The sequence below is a fragment of the Oryzias latipes genome, chromosome 18 (genome assembly GCF_002234675.1).
Source record: "Oryzias latipes chromosome 18, ASM223467v1".
Taxonomy (NCBI): domain Eukaryota; kingdom Metazoa; phylum Chordata; class Actinopteri; order Beloniformes; family Adrianichthyidae; genus Oryzias; species Oryzias latipes.
Genome location: NC_019876.2, coordinates 4,517,044 through 4,530,870, shown reverse-complemented (window position 1 = coordinate 4,530,870; position 13,827 = coordinate 4,517,044). Strand labels below are relative to the sequence as shown.

At 41.8% G+C, this 13,827-nt stretch overlaps 1 protein-coding gene across 3 annotated transcripts in view; it reads left to right on the top strand.

The window, feature by feature from the left end:
• Positions 1-13,336, top strand: part of LOC105356347 (dachshund homolog 2) — a 103,608-nt gene extending 90,272 nt beyond the window's left edge. For 2 of the 3 annotated variants that reach the window (XM_023965842.1, XM_023965844.1), the window contains 5 exons: positions 2,108-2,208; positions 2,915-3,062; positions 3,154-3,324; positions 3,874-3,942; positions 11,878-13,336. In XM_023965842.1, the coding sequence (XP_023821610.1) occupies positions 2,108-2,208; positions 2,915-3,062; positions 3,154-3,324; positions 3,874-3,942; positions 11,878-11,915 (527 nt within the window). In that variant the 3' untranslated portion in view covers positions 11,916-13,336. The remainder of the gene's footprint in view (positions 1-2,107; positions 2,209-2,914; positions 3,063-3,153; positions 3,325-3,873; positions 3,943-11,877) is intronic. The other variant, XM_023965843.1, reaches the window with a different exon arrangement.
• The last annotated feature ends 491 nt before the right edge of the window (positions 13,337-13,827 follow it).

The window sequence follows — 13,827 nt, the reverse complement described above, 5'->3', positions numbered from 1 at the left end:
ATGTATGTAAAAGTACCAATAAGTCTATTAATTATTAGAAAATTATAATGTTGATAATTGATGAATCAATTTCTCGAATACGTGATGTATTTGTGGATTTTTATTGCACTTTTTAACGTTTTTATTTTTATCAATTATTGCTTAAAACTAAATGCATGGAAACGATAAATTGTTTGGTAAAAAGCCTCATAGCTTGAAGTGACTTTCTGTTGCCACTCAGAGGCAAACTAAGAAACATTTAGGGAATTTTTGCAGATTTTTGGGTATTTCGTTTTTGTTTTAGTCCCATTATTTGAACATTTATTGTATTAATAACAAAAAAAGCAAACAAACAAAAAAGCTTCTTGTGATTTCTAACAGAAAAACCTGTAAACTTCTGACCAAAGAACAAAATCAAAAATGGTGCAATCATGTAGTTTTTGGATTTTTCTAATAGATTTGAGGATTATTTATTCTGTTTCTTGTTCAGTAAAAAAAACTGTTTTCTAGTATAGATATGTCTGAAAGGATTCATAAACATTTTTTTTGTCTGCAGATAATTATGAAAAAAATCTTTAGGAGATACAGATCTTTTCCTTTCTTTCTTCTTGCTTATATTTGACATTTTCTTTGTTATAAATGTCTAAACCAGTTCATAATATGCGACTATTATGTACATTTTAGTTATGTACAAAAACCACATAAACCAAAGGATATTTTTACAAGAACGTGCTTAAAGTATTATAGATAACAGAGATTAAACAAGACATTTTTTTATTTTAGTGGGAAAGATTTTAATTTTCTTTTTTTAAACAAATAAATAAATAAAAATATTAGTTTATGGTTAAAAAGCCGCATTAAATTATTAATATTTTGGAAGAAAAGGGGTTTCAAAAAGAAAAAAACATTTTCTGTAAATGTAAAGAGTTTAAATCGGAGAAAAAACAAACAAAAATGATGACTAAAGCGAGAGTTTTGAAGTTTTGAAGAGAAAAAAACAAAGAGGATGAAGATGTTGGTTGGGATGAGGAGGAAGAGGAGAAAAGGTGATGAGGAAAGATAGGAGAGCAGAAGGATGTATGGATGAAGTGACGGCGTGTGTGTGTGTGTGTGTTAGAGTGCGTCTTAATCAGCGTTAATTTCACAGCAGAGTTATCCGGTGGCGGCGGCGTTGGGCTGAGCAGACACTGTGACGCACTCACAATGAACACACACACAAATCAAGGATGTCGTTAATCCCTGCCAATTAGTGCCCCACATGATTGTGTGAATACTAACGAGCTGTGTGTGTGTGTGTGTGTGTGTGTGTGTGTGTGTGTGTGTGTGTGTGCTGTAATTGATTTCTCTAATGCTGCTTGGCTGCTTTTCATACCTTCGTGAACAGCAGCGTTTTCTAGGCTTCAATCATGACACTTTCCACTCAAGAAGAGATCTCTTCAAAGATTTATTCCTTTTTAACAGAAACTTTTTCTTTCCTTGTTTTTCCAGCTGCGAGTAGAAAACAACATTTCCACACCAACGACAGTTTTCTGAAACCTTTAGCGTTGTTGTTTTCTTTCTTTTTTTCACCCATTTTTCTGTTTAAAAAAAAACTTCTTTAGTTCTTTTATTATTTGAATCTTTTACGAGTCATTATTGTCTTGTTTTCTATAATTTGGTGTAAACCTTTACTATTGTTTATTGATTTAAACCGTCTCTAGATGTGTTTGTTATCGCTAAAATGCCATTGTTAAACAGTTTTTAATGATATTATCAGGAGTTTTTAATTTTCGAGGGAATATTTTGTTTTTTGTCCTTTTTTTGCCTTTCTAAAACAAATTAAAGGCCCTCTCTAGTTTTGTTTGGGTGTTTTTTCTTTATTTTTACCATTTTTAATGTTTTTAAATGTTGCAGTTCTGCTTTTATACCATTTAGTTCGATCGATCACGACTCTGATCAGCATTTTTCTTTGAATTTACTTCTGTTTCTGTACTGACACAAACCTTTTGTCAGGAAAACTCCTCCAAAATGTGGAATTTCCTTTGACGTACAGAAACATTGGTGCATTTATGTTCAGTTGTTGAAAAAGGTTCAAAACAGATTTGGTGTTTCCGGTTACTGAAACGATTGTTTGAACCGTTTCCCACAGAAGAGTCTCCGCTGACTCAGACTCTCCCTCCCGGCTTTCCCGCCCCGTTCCTGTTCGCGGACGGTTTGTCGTCGGTGGAGACTCTGCTCACCAACATTCAGGTGCGACCACGCCTCCGTCTCCACCTCTGTTGGAATGATCTGCAGGGAAAACCATCGACTGTATGTGAGAACTGGAGTTAGTGGGCGTGACATCACACATAGAAATGGTTCGTTCCGGCTCCAACCAAAGAGTTTCAACCATTTGCTGTTGTCAGTAAGCAGTGATCGGAGTCGTGTTTCTATGGTAACTACCCTCACCAACCAGGAGTGAGCTTATTGGAAGGCCACACCCCTACCATGGGAAGTGGGCTACACAAAATCTGTCAGACGTTTTGAACGTTGGACACGGGGACCGGCAGGCTCCGCCTCTTTTTGTTGAGGCATCTGATTGGTCAGTCTATAGGAAGTTGACTTCTTGGAACCAGTGGGTACTTTCAGCTTGGAACGCCATGAGGGGGAGGAGTCACTCAGTCCAGCTCTCATATACAGTCAATGCAGGAAGCAGAGAACTTTTAAAGGGTTTTGCTCTGAATTACAATTTTCACGATGTGTTTAACCAGATCTGAAGTTTAAATCTATCACCAAACTGTATTTGTCCTAAATTAAATGTTTACTTTTGGTCAAACCTTCACCAAATTGATGCTCCTGTCATGCAAGCTGTGTGGCTCCAAAAGATTAACGGTGTGAGCCTCACCTTTACTGTCAAAGAGTTAAAAACCCTTCTGAGCCTAACACCAGACGTTCCTGATGAAACCCGGGTCCTCAGGGCCTGCTGAAGGTGGCCGTGGAGAACGCCCGGGTGCAGGACAAACAGATCCAGGCGGAGAAGAGGGAGCTGAAGATGGAGCTGTACAGGGAACGGGAGATGAGGGAGAGTCTGGAACGACAGCTCAACTCCGAGCTGCAGAGCAGAGGTCAGGCGGGAGAGCAGAGCATCCCTAGCCGCTCGAAGGCAAAAACCCATGAAAACGCACCTGATCCATTTCTCCTCTCCGCGCCGAGCAGCCTCCATCCAGAAGCGGCTGAAGAAGGAGAAGAAGGCCAAGAGGAAGCTGCAGGAGGCGCTGGAGTTCGAGTCCAAGAGGAGGGAGCGCGTGGAGGACGCTCTGAAGCACTCGTCCTCATCCTCCCCTTCTCCTGAGCCGACGCACGCCGCCAACAACACCGCCAAGAACGGTACGGTGCTCTCACTCGTCTCCAACTGCGGCCAAAGCAGCTTTTGTAGTGGGGAATTGGTCTGATGCAGATTTGTGAAGATTTGAATTTTAGGATTAAAAGAGAATCCAATCCTAAATTCTATCATTTTCTAATAACTAAACATGTTGTGGACTCTATTTTAAAATGGAAATTCCTACCATTTTTTAAATGTTTTTTTTTGTGTGTTTATTTTATGATTTGTGAAGTGTTTTGCCATATTTTTAGAAGAAATTCTGAATTGTGTTTTAGAGCATGTAGTAGAGAAGTTTGTGTTCTTCGCTAAATGAGATAAACGGACACAAAACTGTTCTTGTTTTGGGTGAAACGTTGATGCTGCCTGTTGTGCGTTTCCCTGCTGTTCTGCTTCTGTAGGAAAACTTTGTGTGTGTGAGAGTCTTTGGACAAATTGTGTTTGCAGTTGTTTTTGTCTTGTTTTTGTTTAGCACAGACTTACAAGGTGGGATGTGTGTTTTTTTTTCTTTTTTACAAGCCGACCCACTGAGGTTGTGCGTTGTCTCTGTTTCACAGCAGACGCTCCTGTAGCCGCGGATAAACCTGAAATTAATGGGAACCAGCAAGACAACGGCGCTCTGCAAGGTACACACACACACACACACACACACACACACACACACAGAGTCATGCAGAGTAGCTCACAAACAACCTCATGCACACACATGTCGCATATTAGCAGGTAGAATGCTGTTAGTTCAAAGGCGCACACGCACAGGCTCGATATATATGTGTGTGTGTGTTCATGTGTGTGTGTTCATGCTTACCATGGAATGGTGGAGACATGAACCAGACAGAGTGGCCTCCTTTTGATGTTCAACACACACACACACAGTGGAGCCTGTGTGAGTGGACATGTCAGCTTGTGTTTATTTACACACTTAAGAAAATAATAAAGTACATGATAAAGAAAAAAGAATCTTTACACAGAAACAAAAAGTTTTATTTTGAAATTATACCTCAGAAAAACTACTTTAAGAATGTTTTTATGTGTACTTACCTTGTTCTTACATGTGGTAAGTACAACAAAAGACACCTTTGCACAACATATAAATACCCAGTGAGTATATTATAAATACCCAGTATGTACCACATAAGTAAGAACCAAATAGTACCACATAAATACACAGCAAGTACTATGTAGGTACCGAGTAGACACAATAAGTACCATGTAAACACTCTGTAAGTACCCAGTAAAATCCATAAAAAAATATCATGTAAATACCCTGTAAGTACCCAGTAGTTACATTAAAAAGTACCATGTAAATACCACTTAAGTACACTGTAAGTACTGTACTGTAAAAGAAAGCGTTACCGAAAAATGTTCACAAATCGGTTCGGCATAGAGTCAGATTTGGAGGAACATTCATTTCCAGAGACAGAGAGTTGGTTGACATTTGAGGACACCTGAGGGCAGAGTCAGACTGGAGGTCCATTGTTCCGGAATGAGTCTGCTTAATTTCGTCTGTATCCAGTCCTGAACCTTGCGTTTGGTCTGTACTCAGACGGCTGTCTACTGGACTTTTCTGTTTCGAGCCAAAGCCTGTAAACAAAACCACGTGACCAAAGATCTCTTCAGGCATTGGCCAGGAATCACGAGGGCGGGGCAAAGAAAGACTGATGGAAATCCTGCGCTTTGGAATCCTTGTTGGGATAATTCACTGATTCAAACTTTCTATTTCACCGACCAATTTCGAACGTCTGTATCAACGTCAGGTACAGCCGCTTTTACCTTTTACTTTGGTACCGCTGAGGCATGCTGCAAGGCGGTTGCTAAGGAGACAACGGCTAAGAAAGTACACCAATTGTCAATGACATAGGCTGGGTCCGAATTCCTGCCCTAATCCGTAACTACTAAAAAACTGTATAACGCGACACTATGTAGTGCCCTAGATTCTTAAAGCCATTCGGACACCATGCTCACTACTTTTTTTTTTTAAACGGTGGATATGACATCATCGATTTCACTAAGTTACAATCTAACTGAGATGAGCGTTTTGCGACGATCATTTATGAATCCAGTTCTGAAGATGAAAACGTTGATGGTTTATCAACAAAATACATTTAAATACGATTTTTTTTTGCCAAAATTGTTCAAATGCAATGCATTGTGGGCCGTATTCACCAATCTAGTGAGAATTAATGAACATTGATTTTTCGCAGAGACTTCTGGGAAATTTCTAGGACACTGGATTCTTGAATTGTAGATTCAGACAGCATTACAAAATCTTGAACGCACTGCATAGTGAGCAGTGAAGGACTTTGGACATAGCCCTAGATTGTTGGGAAAACGGCGTGAGAAGCAACGTGTGTCACGTTAAACGTTGTTGTACTGAGCCTGCATTCATCCGACCAAATTTCAATGAGATGCTGTGTCTCATCGTCATGGTTGCTACCTTTCTTCTAAGTTTACATCGTAATGATCGGCTACGGTGGGCGTTTGGCTCTGTCCGTTCCGAACACAGAGCCTATTCAGGCTACGGAGCTCAGTCCGATTGAAAACGAACCGAGGACACCTGAGAAGACGGGTCCGAGAGCGGTTTCTGCTCCCAGGCTGAGTCCTCTTGAGTGTAGTCAGACTGAAAGTTGGTCTCGGGATGTCGATGGAGACGAACTTAAAGTGAACCGAATGTGTCCAGTCTGAACACACTCTCAGACTTTGTTGACCAAAGTGCTCCTGCCACAGGTTTCACTGCAGCCTGTCAAAGACACGTTGGTGCTGGTGGCGCGGCGTCGCTCTCAACCTGGAGTCTAGACAAACGGTTGAATAGCTGGTGAAGTTCTGAAAATGATGATGCGCTGTAAAGAAAAAAAACTTTTAGAATAGAATCACATCAGTCCTCTCTAGTCACATCTTGTTGTTTTGTGCAGTTTAGCCATGTGGTCATCAACAGGGGTTGCAATGGTAACCTGAAAGAAGGTACGCTGTGATTTTGACTTCTTTACACGAAACTTTGGTTCTGTTTCTATATTCGGCGGGTTCTACAGATGGTCAGATGGATAAACTGGAGATCAAGTCCTTCACAGGGCTTAGAGTCGCGAGTCAGAAACCCGACTTCAGGCAGAACTCCGGCAGAAATCCCCAGTCGGGATGAAAATCGGACACGCCAGATCAAAGGGAAGAAGCGCGCGAGTCCCGGCCTGTCACTTCCGCCCTCTTTGACTTCCAGCGTGTCTCCGTCCTGCAAAGTTGAAACGAAGTTACGGCTAAGTTGCTGCTGGAATTATGGGATGCATTTGGCCGACGAGGAGCCTCAGGAGCGCAGCGCTGATGTGCGCGTGTGTTAGTATGCATGTGCCGTCCTCTTTGCACCAGCTGTGCTCAGTCCTCCCTGACATTGAAAACCTCCACTTGAAGCTCACACACACACACGCACATGCACACACACAGACAACCACTGCATGTGCTCCCTGTACCTGTAGTTGTGTATGTGTGTGTTTGATGTACACACTTGTGAGACAAGGAACTCTAATTAGCTCTCACTCCTCTTTAGACCCCTTTTAGATCCCCCCTCTTCTGCAAGCCAAGCACTCCGACAAACACACACACGCACACACACACCTGATTTCATTAATGTTGATTGGCCCAGTAGGACCCCTTTGGAGCCTCTCACACACACTAACACACACTCATCCATGCTGCCATAAAAGCATTTTGCACCTACGGTGGTTTACAACACACACACACACATGCACACGCACAAACACGCACACACCTCCCCTGCTTCGCTCACCTTCCACACTCTTAATTAACGAGTGAAGAGAAAACTGCTGAATACAAAGAAAGACGTTGCATTACGATCAAAAAGAGAAAGAGGGAGTAAAAAAAGAAGATAAGCAAGGGGGAGGCGTGAGATTGGAGGAAAGAAAAGTGGAGAAAAAGTAAAAATAATTGGAAATATTTAGAAAGAAATGATGACTAAAGATGAGAGAGAACGAAGAAAAAAGTAAGTGGGCATCGATTTGGAAGAGAAAAGAAGTAATGAAGCAAAAGAGGAAGGAACAAAAGAAAGTTAGGGGGGTCTTGAAGAGCTCCTCTTCAAACGTGAGGAGGAAGAGGAGGAAGGAGGCAGGTGGAGGACGGATTTGCCGGGACAGAGCTGAAAAATGGTGACCTGGTGACATTTTCTCCTCCCAGCTGATAGACTTTTAACAAGGCAGGTCAGCATCATTTTTAACCAGGACAGCAAACACGTACCCACACACACACACACACGCACACACACACACACACACACACACACATGATGGAGGCGGGATTTGCACTAGATCACGAAAAACAGTCGAACTGTAAAAGAAAATCAACCCCGCTTCCCACAGAGAAAACAGCTTTATGGTTTTATCAACAAACATTGTGCTGCGTTCGTGGTACTTGGGAAATAGGAGCTGCTACCGCAACTTTTTTATTTTACTGTTACAATAGGGGGTTTTGCAACTTTGTACCATTAAATATTTATGCAAACTGGACTGTGCGACTCTGCCCCCCTGGTGATTCAAACAGGAAGTACCCGTTGGTTCTGAGAAGCCAAAATCCCATAGACTTCTATAGAGAAATAAACAGTTAATACTCAATCATTCAAATGGTCAGAATAAACATTCTCACTCTGATGCTTTTTGTTCTTTAACATCTTCTTGATAATTCTTTTTTTATTCAAGTTCTAAACTTACAAATCAAACGCTGAAATAAAAGTAGGCGGAGCCTGCTAGCCCCCACATCCAGCATTCAAAAAGTTTTTGTGCTGCCCACTTTCAAGGGGTAGGGGTGTGGCCTTCCAATAAGCTCACTCCTGATTGGTTAGAGTGGTTGCCATAGAAACGTTAATTTGGACTGACTTAGATAAATCACTGCTTACTGAGAACGTCTGAACCCAACATGGCAGCCCCCCCCCCCCCCCCATGGCAAAACAAAAGAAAGGTGACTGAATTGACTCCATTTCAATGGAGCCAGAAGTAACCGTTTTTAATGGGTGACGTCACACCCTCTCAGTCCAGGTTGCATACACAGTCCATGCATTGGACGCACGAGGAGTATATTTGTATAAACCCCATTTTGTATTTGAGGCTTAACTCTATTTTGGGGGACAACAAAGAAAAGAAGCATGTAAATAATTTGGATAATGATTGAAGAAAAACACACTGAAGGGGGTAGGACGGCAGATCCTAGGGAACAAGTCGCTCAAAGTTTATTAATATACCCTTCACAGGTAAAGCTTTACCGTTATAGGTGGGACCTTTGATGGGAGTAAAGCCCGGCCCCTCTTCCCATCCCTCATCTGTTTCCATGCTGTCCTGCTATCCTACAGCATGCCCAACCTAACATTAGCATAGCATTAGCAATATCTAAGCCATCCAGCCGTACAGTTTTGAGTCAGATTCCAGCTCAGACGATAAAAACAAAGACGTCCATGGACTTATTTGTCTGCAAGTGGATGCATCTGAGTGAAGATTGTGGCCTGCTTGGCGTAATCTTTACGTCACAAATAAGCTCTTTTTCTTAAACCAAATTTTTTTGTCTGCTAACGGTTTGAATAAAGAAATGCAATTCTGTCTTAATTTCCTTCATATATGTCCTCCATCATGAGAAACATGCTACAAGAACATGGTAAAAAATACCACAATGAAGGTCTTCTCAGTATTTGGATGAAGAACTGATCACTGCAGTCGGCAAGCATCCTCTTCGGCCTCCATCTTCACGGAGACGCTGCGAGTTTTAGGAGGACGGGGGCGTAAAACAAGACATTTGAAAATGTCACTTTGATACTTATCAGGCCCACATTCTGCTTTTTATGAACCGCCGGAGCTCATCAAAGATGAAATAATAAAACTGATCATTAACCGGGGATAAAGTTGTGGGGGAAGTTACAGAGGGAGGGGCTGAACTTCCCAAGTTTGAGCCAAATGGACGGGGGGGGGGGGGGTAGGAAAAGTAGGGGAGGTGGGGTTAAAGAGGTTAAAAAAAATAACAGAGAGAGGACAGGAGGGAGGCAGAGAAGACAAAGGGATGCAAATGAAATGGATGAGGAGGAAGGGTTTGAGTGGCGGAGTGATAAAAATAGGAAAGGGCAGGAGATGAAGACGAGAAGAAGGAAACGAGTGGCAAGTGCAAGATAAAAGAGAAAATCTAACCGTTTTTCCCCTTCTTTTATCAAAAAAAAGAGAGAGAGAGTGAGAGGTGTGGTGGAAAGGTAAGAGAGGTCAGGATAGAGGGTGGAAAGAGGAGGGCGGGCAGCTTTATGGCTGCTGTTATGCAGAAATGTAAACACTTTGCAACGTTGCAGAAAACAATGACACCGCGGGGAGAGGAAGGTGCGCGCTTCTGCTGCACGGCAGCGTGAGTCCGGTGTGTGGAAATGCCGGTGTGTGCGCGGTAACGGCACCACGGGGAGCGGAAGGAGAGCGCCGCTGCTGAAATGAGAAAAAGGAAAAAAAGCAGGAAGAGTCCAGGCGGCGGCTTAAACTGTGGACACGGGCTTCAGATGCTGCATAGCGACAGAATTGATCCAACTTCCATTTCTACTGTTGACTCCTGATGGAACCACAAGGTTCCGTCGAGTCGGTTCCTCTAGTCGTCGTCTTTCCCCAGATGAATTCCAAGAATCTGCTCTTAAGTTTGATGTGATTATTTCCCGTAGAGTCAACAACCGAACCGGCCCCGGGCTGCTTCCAGAGGGCAGTTTCTGGGGTGACGAGCCTCTTTAGCGAGCATCTCGTCACTTTGAATCGTGTGTTTGAAGTTGATGCGGCTCTGAGGCACCAAAGGATGTAATTACAGAGCCAAACTGGCACCAAAGTGTTCAGTGGGAGGAAAATTCTGCTGATTTCACCATGCTGCTTTGCTGTCTGTGTTTGCTTTGAATGGGTTACCTGAGGGAACGGACGAACTCGCCGTAGGTCAACATTTCAGCTGTTTGTGTTCAGAATTTGTCGTCAACTTCAGGGAACATACAGACAAGAATCTGGTAGGCTTTAGTGGCAAGTGTTTAGTGTAGGGGTGTAACGAGTCAGTTCATAAAATTGCAAAATAATGTTGAATTTCAAGTATAAGCTAAACTAGGTATGCACTACTGTCAATGGAAGTAAATAAATCTTCAACGTAAAGTTGTCGGGGAAGCTTTTCGAGCTTTTTTTCAATTTTCCGGTTGAAAAAGATGAGAGTGAAGTTCAGTTTACTGAAATAAGTACTGAAAAACTTTTGAATATAGACTCAGTTTGTCAGGTCTACCTTGTTAGCACTGGGTTGGACCCCCTTTTGCCCTCAGGACTGCCTTAATCCCTGGTGGTATTGGCTCAACACGGTACTGGAAACATTCCTGTGAGAGTTTAGTCCATGTTGACATGACAGCATCAAGTAGTTGCTGCAGATTTGTAGGCTGCACATCCGTGATGCTGATCTCCTGTTCCACCACATCCCAAATGCTATTTGAGTCCAGAGAACTCATTGTCATGTTCAAGAAACCAGTCTGAGATGTTTCCAGCTTTATGACATGGAGCCTTATCCTGCTGGAAGTAGCCATCAGAAGATAGTACACTGTGGTCAGAAAGGGATGGACGTGGTCAGCAACAATACTTAGGTAGGCTGTGGCGTTGGAACCATGCTCAATTGGAACTAAGGGGGCCCAAAGAAAACATCCCCCACACCATGAAACCACTACCACCAGCCTAAACCATTGATACAATACAGGATGGATCTATGCTTTTATGTTGTTGATGCCCAATTCTGACCCGACCATCTAAGTGTTGCAGCAGAAATGGAGACTCATCTGAGCAGACAATGTTTTGGTCCAAGGTTGGACGTGTTGTGCGTTCAGAGATGTTCTTCTGAAGACCTCGGTTGGAACCAGTGGTTCTTTGAGTTCCTGTTATCTATCTTTCAGCTGGAACCAGTCTGGCTATTCTACCTCTGACCCTCTGGCACCAACAAGGCATTTCTGCCCACAGAACTGTCGCTCATGGGATATTTTCTTTCTTTTTCTGACCATTTTCTGTAGACCCTAGAAGTGGTTGTGGGTTAAAATCCCAGCAGATTAGAAATTTATGAAATATTGACCAGCCTGTCTGGTTCAGACAAACTTACCACATTACAAGTCACTTCAGTCACCTTTCTCGGTCCTTCTGACGTTTAGTTTGAACTGCAGCACATCGTCTTGACCTTGTCTACATGACTAAATGCATTTAGATGCTGCCATGTGATTGGCTGATTAGAAAATTGCGTTAACGCATAGTTGGACAGGTGTGCCTAATAAAGCGGCCAGTTAGTGTATCTTGACAATTTGAATGAGGAAATATAAGTAATGAGTTTGAGAATATTAGGACATTGTCTTTATCAATTATGTGACATCAGGTGAATGTCTGAAAAAACTTCTGTAATAATTGTAAATAATAATTACAGACTATTTTGCAGATTTCGTCTATTGTAGATTATATTTGTAACAGATATCCTGTGATGAAATGTTAGCAGTTATTCTGTAATTTCCATGTTATTCACGAAGGTCTTAATGGATTTCTGTTTTTCTGTTCCAGAGTCCCGGCCGTTCCTGAAGACCCCGATGATGTTTTAGAGACCGACCCCCCCCTGTCCTTCAGAAACGACACACCCCTGCACAGAATAAACTCTACCAGCCCGGTTCAGCTGTCACTTTAGCTTTCATGTGAGCCTGGATCGGCACGGCAACAACTTCCCCACCTTTTGACACAAAGCGACCTTTTGGACGTCGCTTTGTCGAGACTACTGAGAGCAGAACTCCCTCCTTTTTGACTAGTTTTTTTGGGGGGGGGTTTCCTGTACTTTGTTGTTCTTGCTCTTTTTAGACGGACTTCATCCAGTTCATGTAACTTTTTTCTGTCCCCGATCTCACTTCGTTTCTTAAGATGAACAATAAATAAGCATTCCCGATTAAAAACATAAGGAAGGCGCTACGATAAAAGGAGAACTGCTTGCATTGAAGGACCCTCTGGAGGAAACGTCTACTCCCTGGATGTGCTGTTGTCTGCTCTAGGCTGGACGTAATCAGCCGGTGGGAGGAGCCGAAGAGGAACGTTTAAAAAAAACAGAAATCTGAAAGACAAACTGAAGAAAAAAAGAGAAACTGTGGAGGCTATTTCAGTCTCACGTTTGATTCATTTTTGTTTTCCATACAGGGACGGTACAGAACGCATGGGAAAACTTTTGTTGTCATTGGGCTTATTTTAACCTTTGGACTCTCCTTGCCTCCATCTTCCCTCCTCCGATGAACTCAGCTCTACTGCTTCAGTTTTCCTTCCATCTATCTCCTCTCCCTCTTTTCCAAACCCCCTTTTTTTTTTTGCATGATTCTACTCTTATTCATGGATTCTCCATCCTTCTATGTTTTCCGTTTCTGTATGTAAAGGACTAAAAATGTTGGACAAAAGTGTAAGAAATATTTTCTAAATCCCTTAAAAAAACCAGAAAGGAATCTGTTTCTGGAATGACTTTTAAAGAACACAAACCATTTTTTAAATATAAAGAAGTACTTTTTTTTGACACAACAATCTTACATGTAAAGTTGAATTTTGTTGCTGAATTTTTCACTTTTTGACCTCCCTGCTCCAAACGTCAGGACAAATTTTGGCGTTTGCCTAAAAGACAGAAACATGTATTTCTATGTTTGTTTGATCTGCAATTTCAGGTAATTAAACGGATTTCTTAGAGCGATAATGTCAGCCACAAAAAAACCTCTTTACTTCCTTCACTTTCTAAAGTACTAAAAGTGCAGGTGTTGTGTTTAAGTTGTTTTTTTTTCACTGCGTGTTCTGTTTCTTTGTTGATGACTCTGAAATGTGTGTGACAGGAATGGGGGAGGGCGGGGCTGATGGGTGGGATTCGGGGTCAACGGATATTCTGTGTAGATAGGGACTACATTCAGCGTTTTCTTGAGTTTTTGAGTTTTCCTCCTGATGTTCTCTCAGTCTGTCACTGTTCTGAGTTTGAACTGATTGAAAATATACAGTATTACAATGACTGGAGTCTGCTGGTCTTTTACGCATCATATTCTATGTTCCATTTCAAAATCACCATAAAGGAAAAGGGAAAAAAAGGGTTTAGCAAAAAATGTAAAAATAACATTTTTGTGGTCTTATTGATAAAATGACATGAGTTCAATGATATTGTACTTTAACTGTAATTATTAGCATTGTTTTAGGGATCGGCACAACAACATATTTCCTAAAATTGAAAATATTAACTAAAGATGATAAACTGGACATGAAATCCTTATCATTTGGGATTTGAAGGTTTTCCAATGACTTTTGATTAAAAGTTTAATTACGTCAACTTTGCAGCTTTTCAAAGTAAAACTTCATTTTAAAGGGCAAAATCCATTTTTTTTTAACTTTTAAGGGTATTATAATGTAAATTCCTCTCAAAAATCCTAAGAAATTTGATCTGTTCATGCATTCCTGAGTATTCCTCTGAGCGAGCACCAGTCCCTCCAAGTACACGAAAATGAGCGG